The following is a 27967-nucleotide window of genomic DNA, read 5'->3' as shown; positions in this document are numbered from 1 at the left end:
TTTTAGCTCGATCTATAGTAATAATGAGATCGATCCTACCGGGATAGATCTTGGCCATCTCCAGTTCAGGGTTGGCATGAATAAAGCTTAAGATGGCTACGAATGTAAACGGAGATCCGAATCGAAGAGCGCCACAGTCGGGCATTACAATAGGCCCGCCTCGGTTGTCGTCATGGAACTGTCATATACTGAGCAATATCAATAAGTGCAACATTCAATCATGGAAAATTCGAGTATCACCGCATCAAAGGTTCTCTAGAAACGACATTGAATCACAAAAGTCAATACTCACATTGGCTCTCTCGGGAATGTCTCATATTAAAGTATATTGGCCGCGGCAGGGTGACCCAAACCGTCGAATCGACTACGTTTTCCGCAACCCATGTAGGACGGCAGAGTGCGTCGGGGGTTACCTACACCTATGGAGCGCAATGATGCAAGATGCGACAGTAACCCAAGGACGTAAGTGACGCAGTTGTACAGAGCACGAGACTTGCGGTTGAACTGCCGGAATAGGCAGCGTCAGTTACATCCCATCTACTTCATAAATCAGTATCCTTTCTACACCTACTGGAAGTAGGTAGGTATGCATCCCATCCGGCCGTATTTCCGTATCCGAAAATGCTATGGCAAAAACGCCCTTCGTGTCCTTATGATATCGTAATTTCATGAGCTCCTATTGCCGTCTAAGTATACTCTTAACTGAATGTGGGCTAACTATGTGTTGGTTTCGTCCCAGTCCGACCAGCGCTTGATAACCTCATCCACCATTGAGATTCCATGCTTGTTGGCATCGATCTCGAACCACTCCTTGTGGGCTTTCCCGCAAGCGTCACAGTTCGCCTTGTCGCTTACTCGAAGACCGGCACCTGCGAGTTCGAGATGGACTAAACGCTCGACTTTGTGACTATGGGGCATCTTCCGAGGCTCCGCTGGCTGGGACGAAGAGACGTAAGGATAGTAACGGATGAGCGATATGTTATAACCGCACTGGCGTGTCCATTCGTTGAGACGTCGTTGAACATTAGACGCCCGACCGATTTTCAGAAGTATTTTCTTGGACGATCCAGTAGTCTTGCTATCCTTAACAGCGAAAGACTCCATCACGTCGCTTGTTCGTCGTTGACGACCGCCGTCTGGGCGGGGCGGAGATAAGAGGGATTTAGCTGCCTCTGCCGGAGGGGTTGACGGTTGAGATTCCGGTGTTAGCCAGAAAATATAGATATAACCGGCTTCATCTTGCTGCGAGATGGGTTTGGCTAGTTCTGCCATGAGCTGCGAGGCCGTTTGCGGTGATGCCGTCGCCGGGATCAAGGATAAGTATTGTGCCGTTTGTGATGTATCGGACTGGTTCGAGTGCGGTCTTAAAGAATCGCCACTTGGTCGTGACTGCGCAGGAGGAGGTACGAGATGCTGGTTGGGCGGTGGCCTAGAATACATGGGTTTCGCAGGTGCACTTTGTAGCGGCCTGGGTTGTGGTCGTGCTGGAAGCTCCTCCTCTACTTCTTCGGTGATTGTGAAACAGCAGCAGAGGCTCGATTGCTTCGTCTTCGGTCTTCTTGGTGGATGTGTACCTATCTTCTCGCCGTAGTGGTTATTTGTTGGTCTTTTCCCTTGCTTATGTGCCTCGACTATTCCAAGACGATCAATAAGACTCTCCAAGCTTTGACGGGATTCGAGGATGGGTGTAATATTCGACCTCGGTCCCGGACTGGATTTTGAAGATGAGATTGCTTGATCTTTATGTTGCCAGCAGTAAAGGTCGGCATTTCGAGGGTCGTCAACACGCAGTCTATCGATTTTAGGCGGAGGAGGTAGCGGCGACGAGCCCGGAGAAGAGTTCAATGGCCGTCGACAAGGACGACCACCTGAAGTGATGCCTCGGCATGTCGTGTCTGGATTCTTGGAATCGGAGCGGCCCAACCGGGACTCGGGGGTATTTGGAATGAATGGCATTGTTCTTAAACTACTTAACTAGCGCACCTAGTATGAATTGTATCCCGTATTTAACTTAAAGGAGGGTAGGGTCTGCTGAGATAAAGAGCGTAGGGTTGAAAATGAAACAAGAGAACTAGACAAACATGTTCTTAGCAGACGCTGGATACTGGATCAATGCTTTATGAACCAGTTTTTCAACATAACCAAGCCTCCATATTCATAGACAACGAGCGAGTCTGGGCCAAAAATGGGTCGCGAGTTCAGTGACACGACATTATACATTAGGCCATGAGACACGTCGAAATAATTGGAGGAGGTTGGGATGATTGGTTAACAGTTGTTAGGGCTCGAACACTTGCTGACTTGTAAAGGTCAAGACCCAACGGGACTGCGGGAGGACTCAGTAGCGTGGCTGAATTAGGGCTGAGTCGTGGCTAAAGTCAGGGGGGGACCAGGGGGGACCAGGGGGGGACCAGGGGGGGACCAGGGGGGGCAGGGGGGTTCTAAGTGCTCAGACATCCACGACTGCAAACTGTACCGTGTAACATTATTATTCACTACGAGGTAGTTATTCACTATCGAAACTCTTACATATTATACGACGCAAGAACCAATCCATAGTTTTCATGACTAACATGTTGCTGTCATTATTTTTCAATAGTTTCATTGTGCATATTTCTACTAGATAGGACGAAACTGGGGTGTACTAAAGTAGAAGGCCCATATACCGAGGCATGCGAGGGCCGAGGTCTCTTTATTGACATTAGAGCTAGATATACACGAACTTATATATATTTACAACCAAAGCTTACCTGTACCGAATCAATTCCAAGTGCATATATCTCAATGTCGATTACTGATGAGTTGAGAACATGCTGATTAACTCTCCATACCTCCTCGGCTACCCGGTTCATCCGATCTACGAGTAACTATCAAACCCTCGGATACGACAGAGTCCGCTAACTATTTTGTTGCTTGGGCTATACTTTACGGAAATTGATTTACTTTCATATTCAACTCTTGTTCTGTCACATATGCACCTCGTACCTATATGTCTATGTAATGTCCTGACAAATCGTTATTCTCTTCGAACCTTCTCCCAGATGGTAAAGAGCGATATGTAAGTGATATGTAAGTCAGGAGGTTTTGACGGCTATTATTATATCTACAATTTTACCATGCCTGAGTTGAAAAGGGCTATCCTTCTATTTCATCCCCACATGAATCCCTTATATCTAAATGCTTCAGCGAATGTTATAAAACGGATTTAATGCCTATATATAAATTAATAAGGTATCAATACCACTAATCGACCAGTCCAGGGCATCTCTTACGCCTCTCCTTTCTCGGGTTGCTTCTTCTTCCTCACGTCAATCCAGCCCATACCCCACGATGCCACGAAGCTCAAAGACGCGCAAGCGATCAGCAAGTAAGCAGTCGTGTCGAAGGCCTTAGAAAAGGCCATGAGCACTCCGCGGAGCTCCGGACTGTCCGGTGGGGCTAAGGCTCGTACCGCTTCCGCACTACCACCCGCAGCCAAGGCCATGGCCGGGTCGATGGAGGGCGCAAGTATGGTGATCTGTTTCTGCAACGTCTGTTGGAAGATGGTGTTCGCAACTACGGAAAAGACCGCCGCAGAAAAGTTTTGGCAGAATATAAGGAATGCAACGCCCAACGCACTCTGCGCGGGTGGAAGGTTGTTCTGAAGGGCTACCAACCCGATCTGTATGCCGCAGCCACGAGCTCCGTACAAGATTTGAGTGCCAATCCAGAACGCCGTCGTAGTGTCAGGGCCCCACATTGATATCATGCCAGCAGCAACCGCAGTAGCTGCTCCAGCAAATGCTCCCCATGGGAGGTAATATCCGAGTCTCCCCACTGTCTGATGTTAGCAATAATCTCAAAGGGGGTTTATGGTTTATGGTTTATCCTCAAACGGGCAGCAAGATAAAAGAAAGAAGAACATACACAATGCCCCAGAAACAAGGATGAATACCACACTCGACAAGATACTCGGCAGCATATTGACACCGCTCATTGTCGGCCCTACGCCCTTAACGGACTGGAAATAGATCGGGAAGAACTGAGCCCCGACGAAGATACTCGTCATCAAAGCAGCGCCATATAAGGCGCTAACCCAAACGATTCGCCTGCCTACCATTGAAAAGGGAAGCATAGCCTCGTCGCCCTGGCGGCGTTCCCACCATAGGAAAATGGGGAAAGTTACGCCCGCACCAACAAAGAGGCCGATCACAGTTGACGAGTTCCAGGGGTACTGGGATGAACCGAATTGCAAAGCCAGTAATAACATGACGGCGGACGGGGCAAAGATGGCGAAGCCGATAAGGTCGAGTTGCGGGATGACTTCGCGGAGCAGCTTGAATGAGATTTGCGGCTTAACTGTTTGGTCGGGTACATGCATGAAAGCCAGGAAGATCCCAGCGAGGCCACCGAGCGGCAAGTTGATATAGAAGCACCATCGCCAGGTCACATACTGCGTAAAGACACCTCCGATTAACGGTCCAGCAATAAGACCGATCTGACCAACTATCAAGACGTTAGTTGGTTAACAATTTCAACACGTGAGGTGACACTTACAAGCCATCATATAAGCCACATACATCGGCTGCTTATCCAAAGGCGCGGCACCAGCAATAACAGTCAATGAGCCGTTCTGGAGTCCCGAACTACCCACACCGGCAACAGCTCGGCCAATGATGAACATGACCGACGATTGGGAGACGGCGCATATCAGGGAACCAACTTCGAAGATGAAAAAGAAGAATAGGAACACCCATTTTGCGCTGACACGGGTATACAGCTTTCCTGTCAGGGGCTGGAGCGTGGCACTAGATGAACACTAGGTAAGCTACCATACTCATCGTATGAATTTTATCCGCTACGTGAACAGACAGTCGCCATACCAAAGGAAAAAGAGGTCGGGACAGCATACCCAGCTAACTGGTAAGCACCGCTATACCATCCAATATCCGGTAAGCTATGGAAATCCGACGTGATCTGCGGTACAGCCTATCATCGAATGAAATATTAGTTTCGAAGTCTCAACAACACCCTCCTCATACCGGAACCAGCCACAACTCACCGTACTAATAATCGACATGTCCAACATGAGCAAGAAGAAAAAGGTCGTGACGCTAAACAACAGGAGTGCGAGCTTGTACCCCGTGACGTACTCCTCGTTCTCGGCTCCGTCTATCAGCGTGTGCTCCGACGTCAGGGAGTCCGTCGTTACCGCCGCATCTGGGTTCTTCTCATCTAGCGCTGCTAGTACTGACGCATCGGCATTCGGTGCATTGCCCTTTTCTCTCTCCTGGAACGACAGCGACGAAGATGTCGTGTATCCTTCCTCGCCAGGTGCCGGCGCTTTAGGGGCTGGCCAGTTATTGGTGTCCCCCATGATACTTCTCCGAGCGTTCTTTCGTCCAGGCGACTTCAGGGGTTCCAACAGCTAGGGTTATCGTCGATCCGTCCGGTATTCTTTATCTATCCCAATTCTCAAACGCTCTTCCTAGCAAACCGTCTATACGAAAGTAAGTATACGTCGTGACTGGATTCAAGTGCCAATGGAAGTCGTCTCGCTAGTATACGATGCAAAACGACACAACAGCCGCATTCGCTTGCGCTTCGCTCTACATATCGTAAAAGCTTAACCCTAGACCCAGTCGAAGGCCAAGATGCGTGCAACAAGAAGCCAACAGCAAAAGAGAAAGTCAGCCCAAGAGCTAGATAGAAGTAAGATTATCTAGGTCCAACTACTCTGATATATATAAATAGAAGTCCTATGCTATACTATACATGTGCGTGCGTGCGCCACCCCCCCTTTGTGCAATTGCTTAATTCCTACCCCTACCCTATCCAATCCAAGGCCTACGGGCCCTAACGAACCTACGAATACCGGCGCAATTAATCGACCCGGAAAGCCAACCGAAGGAAACGTACAAGCGTGCTGGACTTTTGCCGTGCGAGGCGTCGCTTACAGGCACAGCTCATCTAACCCGGGGTGGAATGGAAGCGGGTTCTGAACCCGCGCCGAATCCCGTTCCATTCTGACTCGTCACTCAACACGCGGGAAATGGGATGGGATTGGCCTGAACTACGGGCGATGACAGGGTTTCGTTTCACGCACTCCTGCGCAAGTCATCTATACCTATACAAAAACACAGCACATCGCCCGCGCGGGTCTCAGTTCAAAAGTTAGTTAAGTTTACGTGTGTGGGATTCGAGAAGCCGTGAAGAACGGACGGCTGCCAATAATTAAACCTGTTAACCCGGCAGGTTGTTATTTGCCTGCAAGTTACCTAAGGCAGGACGAATCTAGATAGGCTTTAGACCCTCATACAGGAATGCAAGCTAGACCACAGGCTTGGCTTACTACTATATAGGAGGTACATATAGCACATTTATAGCAAACGGGTTAGCGTCACGAGATGAATGGTACAATTGGTAGGCAGTGTTCTTTCTAAGCATAACATAACCATTAACCTCCCTAGGTTAGACCTATAAACGTTCCGTGAATAAGTAGGATCAACCTCGCCCTTTCAAATATCTCACAAGTGAAGTGTTAAAATTCTATGTTCCCCGCCTTTCCAAAAATCCAACCCGGGCGCCAAACTTGGTTATGCTATGCTATGCTATGCTATGCTATGCCAATGACATGACGGCTACGCGGTAGCAGTGCAGACTAATCCAGATATGAAGGCAGAAGATACGGCATAGTTAACTCCCTTCCCAAGACCGCAACATGTCCGATAACCACGGGTCGTCTAACCACTCTAACGACGTCAATTCTGGAAGGACTTGCGCCTGGACTTGATACGGCGTTGCAGCACCAGCTCCCGTCCCAGTCCCTTCTGAAACCGCCGTGCCAACGCTCACTCCGAGGCTGATCTGTTCAAGCGTGGAGCTCCAAGCCGGAATAGTACTTCGGAGCGCAATGCCGGCCCGACAATAGTAATCCATGTTATCTGGGTCGTCACTATTCTCCAGACCACATACGCTAGATACCTGCGTAAAGTTATTTGCGGCCTGTTCCAGAGCTGCCATCATGTCGATAGTATTCTTGACGATGCTGCGGTCCCATTCTGGGTCGTCTACTACCATAAGCCGGTAGAGGGTTTGCGCCGCCCTACCAAAATGGAGTGTGACCGAGAAAGATATGGCAGGGTATTCAATTAATTCAAAGCTTAGGAAATTTTCGAGGGAAGCCTTGCTCGCTTGGAGACTACCATAGTATGCGTCTATCTTGCCTAGATCAATACCTCCGCTCCCGCTTCCACTCACACCCGTTGGCCTATGTGGGTGCGTTGAAAGCCACGCGTTCACGTTCCAGAGAGACATATCCGCTATAGATAGCTCTGCCGCATACAAATGTGAATTGACCACTTCTATTGCGCTGTCAGTCTAGGAAATACTCAAGGTGGCAACGTAGTCGAGATTGCAAGCTCATTTAAGAGTACAAACGCTCAAAACAGCCAATGCGGTAGAGGGTGCCGTTAGAGGTATCTAGGGAATAGCTTACTATTGTCTAAGAGCGTAGGCGGAAGATCCTTCTTAATCGCATCCAGATTTGCGCGCAAGGCTTTGACGTAAATAGCAGGAGGAGCCCTTATTGCTGTCGAATTTCCAGCAGGTTCCGCAGTACGCCAGGTTATTTGCGCAACATCCTCTTGTATTTTATACGTTCTTACCATCGCTACAAGAGCTTCGTCGCCTACACATTCCGGATTTGCAGAGAGCTTCTGAAGAGAATCCTCCATGTGAGCGGTCCACCGCATTGTTTGGGTTCTCAAAAAATTTGAAATACTAAATTAGGTACGTTAATGGTTTAGTCCACACTATGACTTACACCACGACCGTTGCGTATTGGTTACATACGGTGTCAAGTGGGTGAACATACCTGGAGCAAAGAGTAAAGCATGCTAAGGTAGCCCTTCTCTCTTCATTTGTGCGGGTAGACGAGATAGGTATCTTTGGATAAGGATAAGAAGGCTTGAAGCAATGAAGATCTTTATAAAAGTTATCTTGGGCTGGCTTATCAAGACGAAGATCTGTAACAATAGTGACAGCAAGGTTGGTATATGCAACAATATATGGTTTTCCACTGAAATGATGCATGCCCCTAGAGGAGACGTTAGACAAGCACAGATAGCTAGAAACATCGTGGCAAGGTATGTAGAAGGATATCCTATGTTCAAAGTGGTATGGAGGAAGAGAAGCTGGATTACATACCAACCTAGATAAGCAAGAAGCCCGAGTAACAAATCCATATTTCGATCTAGGTCTATCAACATCTTCTGTGCTAGATATTCTCTAATCTTTTGGCCCAGCGCTGACTTTCTTGGCCGTGATTTACAGCAAATAGTCATTATGTTTAGCCATAGGAAAGGTTTCGCCTGCTGCAATTGCGCAGCCCTAAAACGTTGGGATTAGTTGTATTCAATGGGTACCGTGAATAAATAATCATGGACGTGTAATAGTCTGTGATTACCTAAAGGATCTAGACAATCACGGGGTCGGAAAATGGGGGTGGCGATACTAACGTCGTGTCTGGTGGTATATACACAAACGGGAAGAAGGGGAGAAACTGGTCTTTAAACATCCGTAAGGTGTCTTCAGCCTCAGCAGGCGAGAGACCTCCATCATGAGAAGAGGTGACAGAAGGCGGAGTGGGATACGCAGTTGCAGAAGGATATCTGTCGCAATACGAAGAAGCATCAACGGGTGACGGCAGTGGTAGCGCATGGCTAGTAGCAGCCAAATCGTTACCACCCTGCACAACCCCTATAGACGGGTCCAAGTCCATGGGACCGGCATTGGTATTGGCATCGACGCTAGGGCTTGCGCTAGGCAGTTCGCCGTTGGTGACAGGCCTATAAGAGGTACCCACCGCCACCGCCGGGGGGTTAACAGCAGCCTGGGCCCGGAGTATCGAAACTAAATCGTCGAGCTTCTCTTCAAGATGAGCAGCCCTTTCGGAGGCGGGACGCCTTGCCGCACGTTTCCGAACGCTGACAGACGGAACACATTCTTTACCTAGGCGCTGGCACCGCTCGCAAGTTGAACCGGGGCTGCCGCGGCTGATACACTTGCACTTGGCCTTAGAACAATTGGTACATGCTTGGCCATAGGGAACCGATTTGCGAGGGCTGGATAATAAAGCCACAGCTTCTCTCGAGCCAGTTGAGGCAAGATCCATCTGGGCATGTATGCCAAGTGTAACGTTAGCGGTTATCGAGTATTCCGTATACAAGAAGCCGATCGGAAGCGGTGGAGATGCAGGCGTTCCGGAATAGACGAAAAACGATTTCCGTCGACGGGTTTCAGGAATAGCGTATTAAAAGTAGTTTGTCTAGGCAATATACGGAGTATAAAGCAAGAGGTCGCAACAACCGCGAAGTTCAAAATGAAATGGGGGAGAAAGAAGAACGGCGTTAGGATTTCGAAAATTCCTAATTCCGTTTAATGATGAGGCTTAGCTAAGGCTGGAAGCTGTACGTAATTTCAACTTACTGGGTGCCACATATTAGGTAATCCATAAATGTAGCATGAAAGACCTACCGTTAACATGACTTATTAATCCCGTCCGTACCGAGATACCTTAGTAACTAACCCCTTTTCTTTCCATCTTCAACATCCTTTATTCCGTCGAGGTAGCTAAAGTAAGCATAAAGTAAAGATATTACGGTGTTAAGCACGCATTATCAAAGTCAAGATAGCTAAGCAAAGTAGAGTAGAACTCTCAAATCATTTGCGCTTTATGTACGCTCGTAAAACGTCAATAAGACTCCTTACCTGTAGATTCATAAAACAGATATATCATAGATTAGGTAGTCACGTCACATAGCCAAATATGCAGTCCAAAATAATATGCAAAGTGGAAGAAAAATGCCTATCATTGCCTAATCCAATCTACTCGGCCTGGGTGGATGCAGTAGAAAACCCATCGCTGCATAATCTCGACATCGCTTGATTGCAGTGGGAGCTGTACTAAAGCACTCATGACCATCCTGTCAAGGCCCAGGGCTCATCGGATCCCCGACACTACCAGTTCCGATACTACCGCTGCTGAGGCTACCCGTACCATCGCTCGTTGCCTCGCCATTAACATTGCTTCGAGGTCCAGTGGGCGTAGGGTATTCAAGGCCCGGAGACGCACCGGAATTCCCGATACTTCCTCGGACTGTGCTTTGTCCTTCGTTCTCGGCTGTACTGCTTTGTGTGAAACCAGATACATCGCTGAGCATTGACGAGGAACGACCTCGCGCCTTTGTCATGGGCAGTTGGGCATTCGGCGCAGCAGTCCCCTGCGGCATGAAGCCCGACGCAAGGGGCGATGGACCCCAAAGGGATGAATTATACAGGCTGTTGTTCCAGGCAGCCGTAGCATCGTACGGAGCCGTGCTGGTCACATTTCCTTGGACTTGAGGTGCCGAACCCGGAGACGAAAAGGGGGCAGAAGTATCGGGGAAATCATAGGCGTTCGCATAAGCATAAGCTGCTTGCTGCGTATGAAACGAGTCTAATTGCGTTTTCAGCGCCTCGTTATCTCGTTCCTTATTATAGATAGCAGCTTCAATTTCGTTAATCTTAGCATTGAGATCCTGTTCTACTTTAGCGATGTCGTTTTCGTACGTTTCCCGGGCCTGCCGCTGCCGCTCTGCTTCATCAAGGCCACGAGCATTAGCATCGGTGATACGTGCATGCTCGCCATCAACCTTGGCAATACGGTTGCTGATCTTGTTACGCTTGGCTTGTAGACCCGTCTTCTCCTCTTGAAGGGTCTTAATACCACGGTCAACGGACGCTTTGAAGCTCTTGAATTTTGCTACCGCGCCATCGTATTTGGCCTTCTCATTAGTCCATGCGGACTGCTTGGCCTTCCAAGCTAATTTCAAAGATTCGGGAATGGACGCAAACTCTTTTAATTCCGCCTCAAGGTTAATAATTGCCTGTTCGGCCTGCTTGTGCTGGGTAGTATTCTGCTGGATCTTTTGGCGCAGCTTGTCGTCACCCGTGCCGGCCGACTGGACTGCTGCAGAGAGTTTTTCATTGTCTTTCTTCATAGCATTCGCTTTCCGATGGAACTCCTTTCGCAGAGCCTTTTGTCGGGCCTTTTCCTCCGCTAACTTGCTTTCAGCTGCAGCGATTGAGGTCTTGAGGGTTGTAATGGGCGAGTCGGGCCGAAGAGACCGCTGACCGGTAGGCTTCGAAGCGCTAGAGTCCACGTCCGCTGACTGAGCTTGGGTAGTCCTAACACTTGTCGAGAATAAAATCTCGTGCGTCGTTGTACTGACGAATTCGCACTCGTAATTCGACATAGGAGTGAGCCCGTAGATATCCCCGCTCCAATGAGTTCCCTGGCTAGCATCCGCCTCAGAATCGTGCACTGGTATCATCCGCGTGGGCTGCCAAACAGCATTATTAACTCTCACATAGAAGGGTTTAGATATATCCATCCTTGACCCGTCTTGCGTAACCTCAGGGACGGGCGTTCTAAAAAAGTGACTAGTGCTAAAACACACTTCATCGCAACCAACGTATGTAATCCAGATCTGCTCAGGCTCTGTGTTGAACGGGGCGTTCCCCAGGTTATGAATGTCAGTAGCATTAGAACCTGCGGACTCCGCCGCAGCATGAGTAAGTTCGTATTCTTTCACAACAACTATCTTAGTGCTCGCTAGAGCTGCCCAGAGCGGTTGTCGATTCCGGATCTGGGCACTTTGTTTTCTTTTCTTTTTTGTAGTTAACGCTGTTGAATTTTGTAAAGAAGCAGTATCGCTATCCGGGGTTGAAAATCCGCCGTCGTTTTCCGCGGTGTAAGATTTCCCAGCCTCGGGATCGGCGGCGTTCTGAGCCAGGATATCGCGCCTCTCTCGCCTCAGATACCAATCGCGTATGTACTTAACTAAGCCCTGCGTCAAAATATGAATTGCCAATATGCTCTTAACCCAACCGAACCATCCCGTCTGGACCTTATCATAACCGCGTATAGAATCTAGAGATTCAAGCGGATCATCTAGATCAGGCGTCATGAAGCGGCTCGAACCCAAGAGATACCCTACAGGAGAGTATTTCATCTTGGTATGGCGCAGCACGTGAGACAGCAGGATCATACTTAGGCAGATAAGAGTATTCTTCATTGAGCCGCCATCTCTTGAACTGGAACCGCCGCCTAACCCCAGGGCAATAACCATCTGCGCCAAGTCGAGGATGACGTGCTGAATCGGACCCCATAAAAATAACCAAATCAAGAGCACAATGCCGTCGACGCATATGACAGTTGCCAGGGAAGGAGCGCCCAAGTTCCATTCGAACACATCGCTAAATGTCAGGCCGTTACTCGTGACGAAAGTAAGCAGGGTGAAAAGCACGTAAATGCAAGACAAAGCCAGTGGAGGAATCTGCATTAAGATGATGAGAATAGCGATAGTGTCTTGTAAAGGGCATGATCGAAGAACGGTTAAAGCGAAGTCGACACCAAACGGGCCGGGATCACGGTGAACGTTGGAATTCTTAGTGGCATTAACATCGATTCGGCGATGGTTCTCCTCGATATGGGCATTTCCGACGTGGGAATTATACGACTCAGAAGACGAGGACTCGGAATAGCCGCCAAGCGAGCCCCTTCTAAGAGACTCGGTGGTCCTATTTTCTACAGGCATTTCGAGTAGCTGCTTGGAGTAGCCGTTCGCACAGGGGGGTGGTGTTGGCGGAACAGGGGGTATAGCCGCATCGTCGTCAGGCTGCTTCGCGATCCCATCCAAATGACCCAGGCTCTTTTGCTTGGAAACGCGCTTCCCTGGGCCTACCAGCCCATTCTCGTGCTGTCTAGTATCGCGATGGATCGAAGCACCGTGCTGTCGCTTTGCCGATGCTGAAGCGCGAGGCATACACTCGCGTAATGCTGACCCGACCCAGAAGCTTGTTCCGAGCCAGCCAGTCAACCGAAGGCGACGATGACAACACCCGTTTCTCTTTCCTCTGCGGTTTGAAGCGAACGAACTCGACCGGGGGATAGGAAGGAGGTGAGGGTAAACGTTACAGATCGTCCCGGCGTAGTAGTCATAGGAAGTTATTCCGGGGGCGAAAAAAAGAAAGAAAAAAAAGAGATGTTAAAAGACTAGCGCTGTCATGCGCTACTATTATTTCAACGGCCAAAGCTAAAATAATTCTAAATAGGTTGAATCGAGCTGAAATCTTAAAATATATCGATTTACAGCTTGACACGGGAAGACTACCGAAAATGTAGACTTGGATGTGAGATGTGGGAAATCGTGGGATTGGATTTAGTCAAGACAGGAAATGCTTGGTGGGAGAAAAGGAACAAAAACGCAATACGACGGTGCAGTGTGAACGAAAGCATCTATGGATCTAATGTACCTATTGTACTACGAGAACCTGCGATCGACTAAGTGGGTTCCTTGTACTATGTAAAGTACCCTTAGTACAAGCACAGGGGTTCCATATACTCTGTCTGCGAATAGAAATTACACTATAATCCAAGTACAGTACAATAGCCGAAAAGGCGCAGTACAGTATACATAAATTGAAGGTACAGTTTTAGGTACCAACCATTGCCGGTACGTTAATACTTAGGTAATTGTACCTGCCTTGCCCGCTTGCTTGCCCAGGTGCCTGGCCTGCTAAAGAGCAGGCGGGCAGGGCAGGCCGGGTAGGTACAGTACGCTAAAATGTTGGAACATTGAAGTCTTCTCTATGGGAAGGTACAACACAATTGTAACCCCGATATTCTATTTCGGGCCATCCGGCGCTTCAGGGTCACCTCCTTTACCAACTTACCTTATAAGATCCATAAAATCTTCTTTCCAGTGGCTATAAGCCTATTCGAATTGCTAACAAAACATCAAATTATGTAAGTTAACTCAGGACAGATCAGGATTATACCGAACGCTTTGACGAATTTTATATACCGTACTACCTGGTATATATCGTACCCGCTAACTAGCTTCATACCTTACACAGCAGTTCAAAGCTACGCCGGTGGAATCTTGCTAATTCGGTTCATGTCGTCCTTCGGGTTTCCCTCGTCAAACCTCAAACGAACTTATGTAAAAGTCAACCAGTTATCAGCTACAACTAGTGTCTAGTGTAACTAGGTGTCGTGCATACACCTACATAATACGCTATGGATCAATCAGTTGCTGCAATGCTGACATCCGCTGCTAGCCCTCCTCCCTCCTGGCGCAGGCGGCTTTACGCGTCAATGTTGCTTGCTTGCTTTAGCTGCTTAGGGTTGTCGATAAAGATAGTATCATAAGACTTAAGTCAACCACTGATCCTTAGGAATTGGGAATCCCTCAGTTTGAAGATCTCTTAAGGGCTTGGCGAACTGCCCCCAAATTGCTTGGCATAGACATCAGGCGCGCGGCCTGGCAACGAAAGAGACCCAGACTTCTATGGATTATATACCTCATCACATCTCTTATAAACGAAATGTTTCGCGTTATTTCCAGGCATCAACTTGGTATGTCCTTGACTTTCAAGAGCCGTGGGGGAGGAGGCGTAGAGACGCGTCATTGTCATTATATAATACCTCATGACAACCAGTCTGCCGTTAGGAATTTTTCACAGTTTGGTTATCAATCACAACCAATACAAAAGCTCGGTACGGCCAGCTATCCGTCGTCAATAAGGATGGGGGTTGTAAGAATCGGCATTAAACATTAGTCTTCGCTGACTCGATAATCGATCCTAGGAAGAAGCTTTGATATGCTTAGCCGTCCTAGTCACTGGCAAGTCTAATCAACCGGTCGATATGTCAGTGTGTAGATTCACTTTTTTTTTTTTTTTTTTTCATTTGCCCCTCTCTCACGAGATCCCAAAATCTTGAACCAACCCCACAATATGAAAACATTTGCGCGAAAATATTTACGGGTGCCGCCATTATCGACGTCTAGAACTCCAACAGCCTAGTGGACAAACCTATCCGTACAGTATAGCACACTTTTAATGCGATCCACCAACACACAGAAGTGTGACCCGTACGGCACGCTTCATCGCATGCACGTTTGATGAGCAGGGTTCCATCATTGCAACGCTCATGACCGCACACCATGAAGTCTTTAGCGATTTTAAAGACTAGATATAAGCTTGTCCGGACATGCAACTTGCCTTTCAAACTACACGTCCCTTTGGTCTGTCTACGGTTACCACAAGATTGGGCAGGCCACGCTATTCACGGTTGTCTATTGGCCGTACTGCTCACTACGGCATGTAATCTTCATCGCTAAGAGAGCTATCCGCCGTCGCTCGTTCTAGCAGGACATGGCATCCGATATGTCAGTATGTACGATACTTGATATGATAGCATCGCAACAAGACTTCAACGCGGGGCTGTCCCTTAATGCCTTGACGATCATCGATGCGACTTGACAAGGTTGATCTTGACTAGGTACAGTACACTCATCCTTCCTACTCCAGGTAACTGCAGGTAACGTGAAATACCGACCTGTTACTGGCTAAGGCTAGAATCTAGGAACCAATTCCAGGGCGAGCAACGGCACTGTGTGTGGAGTAGGGCGGAGTCAGCAAAAAGTCATGCAGCGTTTCTACTTCGTACAGCCAGTGAATGGGTAGCAAATTCGAGCTTGCGCTGTCGATCATTCACTATGAAGAGCACCACTAACCTACTTTTGTTCTCACTTGAGCCGTAATATTCATTTTATATTCCACTAGTATGAAAACTGTGGTACATCGGCTCATTCACATAAACGCCGAAATATAAAGTATATAGCACTAATTTTGCTAACTTGAACGGTTTTACTTTAGACCTTTGAATTCTTGCTTAGAAGGCGAAATTTTCTACCAACTTTACACTAGTTAATAACAAACACACCTATGGAATACTAGCCGCGAGGATATTCTTCAGACCTAAATCTACTCCGCGTTGCTTCTGTCAGTTATCGTCGCTGTGTTATTGCAAACAGCACGCGATTTCTTTTTCTTACCTGAAAAGCTTCGTAACTAGTCGATCAAATACGGAAAGGTGATAACGGGAATGCAGCCAACCAATCTAGTCACAGCTTTTCTACCAAATGTTTCATTTCACCAGCAAACAGTCCATCAGTAAAACATCGCGCCCCCCACACCACCAATTCACAAGAAGCTAGCCGGGAGATGCCAATATTGCCCTGTCGGCATTTGAGCGGTGCGCTGCCGAGAATGATGTCTTCCCGCTTCTCCTACATACATAGTAGAATGCATGGTGCCTCAGTCACAAAGTGCGATGTACCGTAGTCATTTTCCCGGGAGTTAAACTCAACTGAGGCATATACCCTCCTGGGTTTATCGTGCTACCTAGTCTACTTACTTACCGATTCAGGGTATTTAAACTATACGGTAGAGAAGCTATGCCAAAGTCCATTTTCCCGGTCATCGCATTTGCCTATGCTAGGTAGTGTTGTATATAGATGTGCTCCTCACCGCCTATCTAATAAACCCCTCTTTCGTCCAAGTATATTGAGTCTCGTAAGACACCAACTATCGATGCTTGCAAGCCAAGAGTTGTTGACAACTCTGTCTCTTCTTACATATAACATGGTATGATCTGAGGTTCCATGACACATAATTTCATGGAATTAATATATATTGCCGGAGGAGTCATTACCATCACGTAGCAGCGAGCAGCGTTTCCAACCCACGTGGATGTAAATGGTCGTTTCATCACGTAGAGTTTCTGAGAACTGATAGTTTTTCAAGAGGCAAACGATACCTACTCCCACCCAGTTCCTTCAAGTTTTCACATGCTTCTTCGAGACATGGTTACTATACATCTGCAATATAGATGCTCTTCTTAGAATCGCGAGAGCCTCAAACGAGCGGCCCAGCAACCATATCCTTACTCGGATAGGCAGGTGATTCTCCATAGCGTTCCTACGGATCCATCCAGTAAATAGCCTAGGTACGACGAACACGGAGTTGCGAGCGGGTGGCTTGCATCTGAATACTCCCCAACTCCGCGGTGTTGCTCCGCTCAAGTAGGCAGGTAACGCAAGGCCGGTGCAGCGAGCTTCATTCAACGTCCTTGTCGATGCGGGGATTAAGCCGCAACTTAAGATGACGTATATACGTCGACTATTGAACCAACTTGTTATAGCGCGAAAAAATCTAAATCTAAATCTATAGAGTTGACTCTTAAGATAGCCAACATATAATGCTTCTTTATTCAAATACCTTGATACAGTCTCAGAGTGACTCCCCAAACGATGATGCTGCAAACAGCCGTGTAGCATACCAGGTACTAGATGAAAGGAGTCTACCATTGATGCCACGTTGAATGGATATAGAGTTCTCAACTTGCACGCTGTAAGACTTGTCTATAGATCGTATCATGCAGATAAGACAATCAATAATATAACTCAAGATGTTCAAATCCACATTGCGCTTATATGTATCCTCTATCATATGCATTTCCCCTAGTAAGGAGCTAGTAAATTTTCCAAGTTGACCTCGGTATCCAACTGTATTACGGCAAATCAGAAAAGAATGGGTCTTCAAATACCTAATGTTTACTCTTATGCCCCTTAACAAGCCGACAGGTAGGGTAGGTATCCACAGCATTCCCTAAGTCATGACTAGGGAAAACAACAATAAATGGAAAAGACTATTAGATAAGGCATGTCGATGCCTCGAACAACTTTAACCTTACCTTTGGGTGTGAGGATGGGATAGCCAACACTAGTGAAGGGGTTGAGTTACCAATTCTAATAAGTATGAGTAGTATGATAGGTCATTATAGTAGCTGTCAACTTAAACGATTATTGTCCAAGTCAACGTAAGTGTCTGATATAGTCAGATAATAATTAAGACTTTAACGTCTACATCTCCAGATAACTTACAGAAGCCTAGATAAAATATGAAGAGTTAATGACAATTAATCCTCGAATTTATCATGCCTCTTTGTACGTTCTAAACTTCGGGTGCTTTCTCTCTCGTATTACCTTTGAGTTGCTATAAGTATTTTTCATTTGCCATCGTACAGCTGGAATAAAGCCAAGTATCGATCAAGAGATCGTCAAGTGCCAAAAGTTATAGATACCTAAGCATTAACTTATTATAGTAACCATACGAGTTTAGGTAAAAGGCCTTACGCGATGGCATTCTCCGAGACCCTTCTCAAAGGCCTAACCTACCTAGTGTAGGTACACTGGTAAGGTATTCGTGAAATATAAAGTCTAAAGTACGCTCTGACTTGGGAGGCCTATAAACTCAAAGAAAGATAACAAGACTTGACTGCTTGGATTTACCTCTGTTCTACTTTTAGAACTGGGTTTGATAAGCAACTCGATACTTGACATATTCTACTTTAATCCTAACGTATAGCGGAAGTTCACATTGAAATAATCAAAATAGATTATAGATGCTTACTATATAGCACATAACCCGCAACTATGAAAACAGATTAAAGATATTAGGATAGCTTCTATACGTCGAGCTTAATTACCCAGACATATCCGCATACCCAAACCTCCCAACGCCAGACTAGACAATGCCGTGCACTTATTCAAACAATTGATGGTGTAGTATGGTTTACACGTTACTTGTGGCGCTTAGGTAGATACCTCACCTGGGATGCGCAGTTGCCCTCGCTGCCCTTGAAGCTGTCCTTCGCCGGTACGAAGTCGCCGCTCTGCAAGCTGCCCTTCACGAAGTACACATACCACGCCTCGTGGAGGACGTTGTGGTGTCTACCTGTGCACTTGAGGATGACTCGACCGCCGCTGAAGGTCTCGAGCGTGGACTGTATCTTGGCTAGGGAGTAAGTCTTCTTGTAATTGGGCTCTATGCCAATGTCCGCCAAGGCCCGGTAAGTGTCTAGCATCTTGAATAAGCTAAAGGCGCGCACGAAGTAATCGACGACCTCGAGGCCCGGCGTGTAGCCTTCGCCGTAGCAGTTCGGAGCGAGGGTATTGATGCATGTAGCGTGCTTGTTGTATTCGTGAGCCCATAAGTGGTCATTCGTGCCGCTACATCGTCTGGTTAGCACATCAAGCCGTGTCATGGAGACCCTTAATTTTCTCCTCAGCAGAGCTCTGGAAGACATACTAGTTTGCAATCCAGTAGCGATTCATATCTGCAAGCAAGTCCGCTTGGTCATAGTGTTTTAGCACCGTGCTGATATTGTTAAACTGGGGTGCCATTCCACAGAACTGGTCGTATGATCCATCGCAGAGATCCGGCCTGAGGCAAGACAGCAGGCGTTAGCTAACTGCTACAAAAGCCGATTATTTAAAGGGGAATGTATATCAACCAACCATAGTCCATGTAAGGTCCAGTCTTCCTCGCTTCCACCGACGTGGGCCTTCTCGTCCCAGAACTGCGTGAGTAGCAGACGCCCGCCAGGATGGATGAAGCAGCAAGAATCGGTGGTAGACGTGTTATGACAGCTTACGGGTCCATTGATGGGACAAGTTGGCGTGCCGGTAAGAGGATCGTAGGGTGTGACGGAGTTGTCGATATCGATAAGAGCTTGCGAGCCAAGAATCCCGAGCGGATTTAGAAGGTTAGGGAGGTTAAGCGGAAATTGGGAGACGAAGTTATTTGCGTGAGCGAATATAGAGCGCAGAGATGTAGTAGATGGCGCCATGATTAGGGGAGCTCCTGATAGAGCTTTTGATGATGGGGATATAGGGTGAGAGAATAAAGAGATATCATTGGATTTATGTAGGTATGGATAAGATTGAAGCTTAAGGAAGCTCGAGAGGGTTTACGTAGGTAAAGTACCTAGGTACTTATCATCCTTATCACGATTAAGAGGTGTGGAGCTGTCTGACGTTGGTGGAGGGGTGAGACCACTTTAAAAGCGAACCAGAGCGTTTTTATTGGTCTATCTAAGCGTGTAAGCCACAGCCCTACAAGAAGACCCCTGATGCTAAGCGTCGTACCCTTGGATTTAATTCGAAGCTTCATGTCACGTTCTAAATGCTAAGTTCCTCATTCGGCAAGGTAAAACACTATTGGAACTTGTCATCGTCACGAGGGATAAGCAAGAGATCAAGAGATTTTGACTAACTCTATCTTTAGGTTCAGTGTTCAAGTAACAGTTGAACTTAAGGTAACGCAAACCAGATGCTATGAGGTAGTGTACAAACGAATTCTGCTGAGCCAAAGGATACCTTATCCTATAGGTCCGGGTATCATGCCGTAATCATATCGTCAACCTAAACGCCAATGACAGTCTACTAAAAACTGACGCAGTCAAACTACCTAAGACTATACTTAAAAGAAACAAGAGAGGAACCCAAATAATGGATTGTCACGTCAATGCATCAATATGCCTAGAATGCCTAGAAGTAAGGTAAATCAAACGGCTTCCCAATCCATTGCATCCACCATAAACTCCCAGTCTTTCTCCCCGATGGTATCGCTAGGAGTGTCCATGGGTTTGCCTTCGCGCTTAACAACATATTCGACGGTGAACTTGTGTGCACGATCGATCGCCGAAAGAATAGTCTGCACAATAAGCTCGAGGTTATAGGTTGAGAGCGGCGCGGGTGGAAGCGATGTTGAGTCTGCTTCGTCAATGTTCTTCCAGCGGTTGCGGAGATCTTTAGCATGCAAGAACTGCTTCCTGACTTCAGCAGCTCCAAATATGACACTGAGGGGGTTTTTCGAGTCCTCAAGCGCCCTAAGAACGTTTGCATGGTATTGATGCTGGCCGCCCCCTGAGCTGCCGTATAGCGTGAAAACACCGTTGATTATAGCGCCTTGATTCTTCACGACGATTCCAAATATGCCCATCAGGCGGACCAGGGCTCTCTCGATGAGCATGTAGAATTCATGGAAGTCTAACTTAAATTGAATCTCGTAACCTTCGACTTCAGACGGGGATTTGTCGGTATGATCTATAGCTATGCGATATCCCTCCTTAAGGAACGGCATTTTCCAATTGAGACGAGCGACAATCTTGAGGAATCGAGATAGCTCGTATTCAGGCGGGGGTGGGCCGTTGCATAAGTCATCTTGGGTAAGGAAGTTATCGGATTGCGAGGCCGATTTCGTCGAGAGGGTTGATAGTGATAGAGTCGAGGAAGTTCGCGCGGAGCGACGACGGCCACCGTGTGATTTGTTGATGCGATGATTGCTCGGGGTCGACGCCCAACGTGATGCTTCTAGTCCGCCAGGCATTGTGGATATCGTTTCGTTCGGTCGGCTATGAAGATGCGGCTATAGAATGGAAATGTTGAACTATCGAAACGGTGCATACTCAAAAAGCGTCACTTGGACTGGAAAAAAACGAATGTTGTATAAGGAGATCCGTTTCCTCCACTAAGAGGTAGATGAGGCTTTGGAGTCAACGTTCTACAAATGTTGGTGATTTAGAGGTCTGCGAAAAAGGGTCTATGGTAACTGAGGTTAAATTCTGTTAGTTAATCAATCCGACACTGGCCAGTTAACTTTCTTCGTGACGCGCCAGGGGATGAATTGGCAGGAGGAAAGCGCTAGGGTCGGGAAATTACTGGCGGTAGCACGCTGACATCATTAGTACCTGAATTACCTAGGTTACACTACCGGGTCTGCATGTGAATACACTTAGGTACCTACCTATGTACATTAGGTAATTAGGTATATTGATTGTTGCTACCTATCCTTTTTAATCATTGCAGCACTATCAAAAAGCTTAAAGGTACCTTTTGATCGGTATATATCGTCAGAGTAGAACAAAGTAAGGGATACCTATATATATGTTAGTTTTTCAACTTACCGAGCTTTCGGATAAGATACTCTTTGTGAGACTCCTTGCTTGCACCCACACATCCACAAGTCTACTGGGTCCGACTTACTGTTGACTATCTCTAGATCTTCTATCCGTCGAATTCTATATAGCACCCGAGTATCCATCCCAATCGGTCTAAATCAACTCTTCTATATTTTATTAATACTGCCACAATTTTTCCAGCCAATCAGATCCTTAAAATCGCCCCGCAATTGGCGACTTTTTCCTTTACCATCCTGTCGCATAAAGTCTAAAACACATGCAAATAGGATAGAAAGGTCATGCAAAACGCGCTCTATCCAACAATACCAATTATTAAAATTTTTATACAATATTATAGTAAGTCAATTAATTTTACAAAAAATTCATCGGACGTGCGCTAAGGTGTGGCTAGCCAATCAAAAAGGCCAGACTTATATGTGGCGTAAAAAGCACTCTTGAAGCTAGGTAGACACTCCCCGTAAGCGCCTGCGCGAACGGGTAACGCAGCTAGTATTTACTATGGATTCTCTCCAAGAAAACTGAGTCAAGCTCTGATAGATCTATCGGAGAGGCCCAATCTTTCTCTACATCATCACGTCATAGTGTACTCGCGAGTATGTAATCTCTCTTATTAACGGGACGGAAACTTCACTGTCGCTATGTTTAAATTATGGGGGTTTCACTCCCGGATATCGGCAACCCTCATGGATAGTATACTATGTACCCTGATAGAGGTACTCATGTATGACGGAATCGTGAGTCTTAAACTAGAGCAAGGTTAATATCATACTATCGTGTCTAGATTGGCCTCTTTTTAGGGTCTATATATTCACAGGCCGTCCTCATTCCCAGCTTTTCTCGATGGCGAAGTTCCTGAAGTATTTAACTTTGAGCCGTTGGCGGGGATTAAAGCACTCGACCATTCTGGAGGACTTAATGATATAGGTATTTATTCTATGAAAACACCAATTTCCACGTGTTAAGTTTTCGATTGTCTCCTGTGACAAGTACGATTCAATATTTCTTGCAATGTACTTCACTTCTGTCCTCGCTGGCCTTGGCGCCCTCGTTGCTACCACTACAGGAGGACCCCTTCCACGATCTGATCCTTATGTCGGTGATTTTAGGACATTTACTCAGACGGGTTGCTCGGCAGACAACCAAGGGGTAGGCACAGTAACTCAGTCGATGACTGGTACCTGTAATCGTTATGGCGACGCTTTTAGTTCTATGTACCTTTATATGGTTGCCGGATGGGTTTGTAAGTTGATCAGTTGATCAGTTGATCCTTCCTTTACTTAATCTGTATATCGCTGTTGCTAACAGATGTTACCTTATGTAGTCCGCGCACACAGCGATCCACTATGCAAAGATGAAGGAAATGTCATTTCAACGAGTCTTGCTGGAAGTCCCTTCGTTTGCAATAACCACACCAGCGCATGGGTCTCTTACCAAGTCGATCGTCTCTACCCTGCACCACCTGCCTAACAATTCTGCTAAAAAACCGAGGAACTTACGTGTACCAAGCAACTTATGAAACCTACCTATCTTAGGTAGGCACCTAAGGTACACATCAATCGATGAGGCTTAAGGTACCTACCGTTTATGGGAAATATAGTTTAACATGGAATATAGTTAAACATGGAATATAATATGAGGAATGTAATGGATTTCGTGGATTGAATGCAGGACATTCTTTATAACTAAGAGATTGGATATATTCCGCGCTTGCATTTACTATACAGGCCGCACAAGCCTATCTCTACCTTTAGGTAGGTAACTTTGCTACTGGAGTTTCCTCAAAGCATCATGTAGCTTTATTGGCTCTGCTGCGTCGTCGATGCGTTTAATCAAAACGCTCTATCCATTTCCTAATTTGTTCCTTATGGGACTTTCCTCAAAAGTGTTCAAGTGACCTTGCTGGTAAAGTGTAAATGGAATGTTAGACCTAGATAAGCTTTAGCCCTGGCCAATACTGGAACGATACCACAACATTTCTAGGAAAGCATAACACATAACACGGTTGACGAAGGAAGTAACTACACTATGGGAAAGCAAGAGAGGTGGGCCAAGTTTGGGAATTGACAGGTGCGCTAAGAGAAGACTCAACACATAAAATTCAAACGCTTCCTACACACTTCATCATCTTTACCCATATTATTCAGAGCCATGCGAACATCTCAGTTGCTATCATCTCTTAGGTTTTGCATCTATTCATAACAAACATGTCACATCTTCATATTCAAGTTCGCATTCGCTACCAGCATCATAACTACACAATATCTTAGACGTATCATCCTAATGCATCGTTAAGCGCCTATCTATCTACTTGCCCTTTCATCTATTCATTCACCACGACAAGCATCTTACACGACAATTTCTCGAGTACCCAAACATTTACACTATCAACATCGAATCCCAGTTTCGCTCAATGCGAATATAGCCTCGCAAAGCAGTAAGTACCTACTAGGTAGCCTAGGTAATTATACACGACCTTGCTCCCATCATACTGAGCTAATGAAGACCTCTTGATAGCCAACCAACTATAGCCACATGATCGAGGGTACCTAAGGTAGCACGCTCAGATACATGACAAATGGCCACGCATGTAATACAGCAGCGGTGCTCGGGTAGACGCCTTTGCCAGCGCTCTATGCGAAGCTACCTACCCGGACTGTGAGACCAGTTGAAACGGCGGCATCTTCTTTTCGCGGTTGTCGCCACTGCCAGTTGGTAGATTGAAGGGATTCAGACGAGCGCAGGGTGGCCATGTCCCGGGTGGACAGACCTTTTTTTTTTTTTTTTCCCGATGCGGTGGCTGTGGTCGCCTTCCCTTATTTGGTTTTGGTCCTGGTGGTTGTTGCTGCCTTGACCTTGTGTACGTGGTCAATCTGCCTTTAAGAATCGACTCATTTTTCTCATAGGATGGGTCGGGGACGTCTATGGGTTTTTAGACAGGGCTGGGGCCCCGTAGGCCTTGGCTTACAACCTCGTCAGATTCATAGGGGGGTTCAGGGAGGACTGTAAGGGAGCAAGGCTACGGGCCGCCACCACCATCACCACTGCCGCCGCCACCGCCACTACTTCCACCGTCACCACCACCATCACCGCTACAGCCACCACCGCTACAGCCGCTACAGCCACCACCGCCGTTATAGCCCCCGATACCACAACGACCGGCTTCCCTGGCTGCCTTAGTCTCTCTTCCCCGCCATTCCGGGGTATATCACGACGGCACTACTAGCCTTTGACAAAATTCCGGGAAGACCGGTTATAGTATTTTTAGGGAAGGTGATCCTAAGCGGTCTTGGCGGCTTGTTGTGCTGTATGTACGATTTTGGTCGCTGACTTTCCTTTACAGGTAATATTGGTGTACATTCTTATCGTTTTTATTTATATTGCTGGATACATCTTATCTTCGTGGTGGGTCTTGTTCGGCTACAGGCAATTGGTTGTGGCCTTGATCTGGGCCTGGGGTATTATTCAGCGCGAAGCGGCAACATTCGTGGCCTAAAAGGTGTTATATAATGTATGTTAGAATTTCATCCAAGTTTCTTGTTGTACACCAGCTAAGTTATCAAGGCTGAAGTGTCAAGCGATCTCTTTAAGAGAAGATACCTAGTGTAGCTTAGTAGATAGGTACATAAGAAGAAGCTTAGGTAGAGTGCAAGTGCTAAAAATGAACGCCACAACGAAGTTGAACGTTCTCACACTAAGAGCTGCTCAGTCGTAAAGTGCCAGAAATTATCCAAGTGCATGGCGGTGTATTTATTTGAGTTGAAGCTTAGGCTACAACAGTATATCCATTGAGGTCATTACCACTTAAACCAAGCATATCTTTTTGCCCTAGCCTTATTCTATTCTTTGATCCGTTTACTTTCTCCTGATAGATGTCCTAGTCGAACCAGACCGTCCAATCGCCTTATTATACAATTAGCGTCTTTATAACTTTGGTCGTTCTAGATTGCAGGGCTAGGTTACATACATCAGAGTGTACTCCCGAAGGGAGGATCCGGGGATATCAAGGGGTTCCTGCCGTGGGGAACTTGTCGTCAGGTGGATTTATGTGTATAGGAGTATTGCCGTATACAGGAACATAATAATATATGGGAATGTAATAGTGGATAGGAGGGCTACCGTTTGCAGGGTTATGATTTGTAGGAAGACCACCGTCCGCAGGAGTGCCGTCGTACGTAGGAGGGTTGTTGTTCACAGGAAGGTCATCATCGACAAGGAGGTCGTCTTCCACGGAAACATTGTCGTATGCGGGAGGATCAACAGGCACAGAAGAGTAACTGTCCCTCATAGCACGCTCAGCAAGCATAACGCGGACAGATGCCGGATAACGTCCGCATAGTATGTCCCGTCCGTCCTCGGTCAAAAGCATGAGGATAAAGCCGAGGACTACCAAAATAGACGTACCGATAAGGAAAATATATCCTATGGTTTTCCAAGGGATAAATGGTGGTGCTTGACTCATGATGCTGTTGGTGTCCTGCTATTGAAGGTAATGCTTGCGATGTGGCAATCTGGGTTAAGCTTTTAGTGGGAAAGATGGAGATATTTCGTCCTGTAATAATACCTAGGGAACAAGGCTTTATATAGGTATCTACACGTAAGGTATTAGGTGCGCTGAGACGAGAGACTTAACTTTATTCATTAGACTTTTGCCGCTATGATAACTCACTTATCTGGTTTCGACTTGCACTGGCCTGTCTTGGACTCGCGAAAAAAAGAATTTAGAGGAACTAAATAAGTCCTTCTACTTTTTTTTCTTTTTATTCTTCTTTTGTTGAAATATTAGTCATGTAGAAGGTATTTGTGCTAAAGTAATATGCATTGAATTTGTTAGAAATAGTGGTTGGGCGCAACGCTATACCAAGTCAGCAGACACGCTCGCTCCGCATACCCGATGCTGCATGTAAACAGTGGTAATGAATCGTGGCTGCCTATGCAGCATGGAAGTCTATAAAGTCTCCAAACAATATTCAGGAATGAATATCAAGGCTTGGAGGTACTTTAAGATATCTGTCAATCTGGACCGCGATACTTGAACTTACCTAATGCTCTCAATTTTCCAGGAACAAAATGTCCGTCTTAAATAAATACCACTATGAGCCCCTGTGTGCGGAAAATGCAATACGACTCATCATGCTGGACCCAGCTTCATACGAAGAAGCCCCCCTGAGTTGCTCAATTATCCAGCGTCGGCGTTTGGCACAGACAGAAGATTACTTCGCTGTTTTGTGCACCTTGGGAAAACCTGATTTCTCGCGGATTTTAGAGATAAAATGTGACGACGGTATCTCATATTTTGAAGATCACACCTAATGTTGACGCTTTACTACGACGTTTAAGGGCTATAAAGGTGCTACGTTGTTTATGGATCGATGCCATATGTCTCAATCAGGCCGACGATATCGAAAAAGCTCAACAGATCCAGGAGATGGGGCGTATTGCCGCTCTGCTCGGCCTCGTACAGGATGATCGCCGGTTCTACCTAGATTACACCGTTCATTGGACTGAACAATATAATCAAGTCTCTTCAACCATTCTTAGCCATGGTGACAACGACGCCAAACTCCAAGTAATGCTTCACTTATTTAAATTTGGATCCATCCCCCAACCAGAAGACACTACTTATCCATCATGGGTTCCTAACTGGTCGAAATCCAGAATACGGCGTCTTCCTTATCATTCACGAATAAGGAACCTTGGTACGTACGAGCCATATCCCATTTCCCCTGGACACTCTGGAAAAGCCGCTTTGACCTTCCACAACGATATCCTTCAAGTTCACTGGCATTCACTATTTGGCGGCCCACGGGGCAGACAAGTCATTTATACGGTAATGCCCAACAGGCCTCAATTAAATAAGACCCAAAAGACGGAACGAGTTAGGAGAGCTCTGCACAAGCTTTTCCCACCTTCTTCTAATCAGCTTCTGCGCGTCCTAGCAGTATCTTCGTTGCTTAAGATGGTAATAAACTTCCGCCATACAAATGAAGACCATGCTTGCAGTGAGACGGACCGAAGAGAAACCTTCACAGAATGCTGCCGGTGTTTCAACCGGGGAAATGTCGATTGATACGGGTAGAGTTGTCGGTTGGGCGGTGTGTATCTATTTGCAAGATAAATCGAGCTATGAATATGGCCTGTCCGTGAATGCAAAATGGGATGCAGGTTTGAATAGAGAGGAGCGGTGCACAATGCGACTAGTCTGAGGTTATTGATTGCTTTCTACTCTGAGCTGTCGCGTCGTTAGATATGAAACGAGAACATCTTCCGCCG

General features: G+C 46.6%; 9 protein-coding genes across 9 annotated transcripts; 2 read left to right on the top strand and 7 right to left on the bottom strand.

Moving 5' to 3' along the window:
- Nucleotides 1-439: 439 nt before the first annotated feature.
- F4817DRAFT_351107 (DUF1766-domain-containing protein) lies at nt 440-2295 on the bottom strand. Its single transcript, XM_049305029.1, has 2 exons — nt 740-2295; nt 440-584 (listed from the first exon to the last, which is right to left on the bottom strand). The coding sequence occupies exons 1-2, from the start codon at nt 1954-1956 to the stop codon at nt 527-529; spliced, it is 1275 nt and encodes a 424-aa protein (XP_049154806.1). The 5' UTR covers nt 1957-2295; the 3' UTR covers nt 440-526.
- Nucleotides 2296-3268: 973 nt separating this feature from the next.
- F4817DRAFT_320176 (putative MFS multidrug transporter) lies at nt 3269-5356 on the bottom strand (the record flags this gene model as incomplete). The annotated part of the gene is made up of 5 exons (XM_049301153.1): nt 3269-3816; nt 3907-4485; nt 4537-4787; nt 4892-4968; nt 5042-5356. 5 exons carry the CDS (start codon nt 5354-5356, stop codon nt 3269-3271), a joined length of 1770 nt encoding a protein of 589 aa, XP_049154805.1.
- Nucleotides 5357-6366: 1010 nt separating this feature from the next.
- Nucleotides 6367-9396, bottom strand: F4817DRAFT_271618 (uncharacterized protein). Its single transcript, XM_049299434.1, has 5 exons — nt 8499-9396; nt 8188-8370; nt 7856-8077; nt 7478-7761; nt 6367-7343 (listed from the first exon to the last, which is right to left on the bottom strand). The coding sequence occupies exons 1-5, from the start codon at nt 9152-9154 to the stop codon at nt 6676-6678; spliced, it is 2013 nt and encodes a 670-aa protein (XP_049154804.1). The 5' UTR covers nt 9155-9396; the 3' UTR covers nt 6367-6675.
- A 399-nt stretch (nt 9397-9795) lies between these two features.
- On the bottom strand, nt 9796-13294 carry F4817DRAFT_351092 (uncharacterized protein). Its single transcript, XM_049305028.1, has one exon. It carries the CDS (start codon nt 12846-12848, stop codon nt 9969-9971), a length of 2880 nt encoding a protein of 959 aa, XP_049154803.1. The 5' UTR covers nt 12849-13294; the 3' UTR covers nt 9796-9968.
- A 4862-nt stretch (nt 13295-18156) lies between these two features.
- F4817DRAFT_271572 (ribonuclease T2) lies at nt 18157-19752 on the bottom strand. The gene is made up of 3 exons (XM_049299433.1): nt 19233-19752; nt 19024-19158; nt 18157-18944 (listed from the first exon to the last, which is right to left on the bottom strand). Exons 1-3 carry the CDS (start codon nt 19562-19564, stop codon nt 18515-18517), a joined length of 897 nt encoding a protein of 298 aa, XP_049154802.1. The 5' UTR covers nt 19565-19752; the 3' UTR covers nt 18157-18514.
- Nucleotides 19753-19929: 177 nt separating this feature from the next.
- On the bottom strand, nt 19930-21562 carry F4817DRAFT_351085 (uncharacterized protein). The gene has a single exon (XM_049305027.1). It carries the CDS (start codon nt 21103-21105, stop codon nt 20281-20283), a length of 825 nt encoding a protein of 274 aa, XP_049154801.1. The 5' UTR covers nt 21106-21562; the 3' UTR covers nt 19930-20280.
- A 544-nt stretch (nt 21563-22106) lies between these two features.
- On the top strand, nt 22107-23467 carry F4817DRAFT_351083 (uncharacterized protein). The gene is made up of 2 exons (XM_049305026.1): nt 22107-22937; nt 23019-23467. The coding sequence occupies exons 1-2, from the start codon at nt 22706-22708 to the stop codon at nt 23162-23164; spliced, it is 378 nt and encodes a 125-aa protein (XP_049154800.1). The 5' UTR covers nt 22107-22705; the 3' UTR covers nt 23165-23467.
- Nucleotides 23468-25208: 1741 nt separating this feature from the next.
- F4817DRAFT_271545 (uncharacterized protein) lies at nt 25209-26451 on the bottom strand. Its single transcript, XM_049299432.1, has 4 exons — nt 26364-26451; nt 26259-26285; nt 25662-26205; nt 25209-25597 (listed from the first exon to the last, which is right to left on the bottom strand). The coding sequence occupies exon 3, from the start codon at nt 26154-26156 to the stop codon at nt 25698-25700; it is 459 nt and encodes a 152-aa protein (XP_049154799.1). The 5' UTR covers nt 26157-26205; nt 26259-26285; nt 26364-26451; the 3' UTR covers nt 25209-25597; nt 25662-25697.
- A 1014-nt stretch (nt 26452-27465) lies between these two features.
- On the top strand, nt 27466-27926 carry F4817DRAFT_351080 (uncharacterized protein). Its single transcript, XM_049305025.1, has one exon. The coding sequence runs from the start codon at nt 27528-27530 to the stop codon at nt 27762-27764; it is 237 nt and encodes a 78-aa protein (XP_049154798.1). The 5' UTR covers nt 27466-27527; the 3' UTR covers nt 27765-27926.
- The last annotated feature ends 41 nt before the right edge of the window (nt 27927-27967 follow it).

This window comes from Daldinia loculata (assembly GCF_022478755.1).
Source record: "Daldinia loculata strain CBS 113971 unplaced genomic scaffold F4817scaffold_74, whole genome shotgun sequence".
In the NCBI taxonomy this organism is placed as follows: domain Eukaryota; kingdom Fungi; phylum Ascomycota; class Sordariomycetes; order Xylariales; family Hypoxylaceae; genus Daldinia; species Daldinia loculata.
This window is presented reverse-complemented; position numbering and strand designations above follow the sequence as displayed.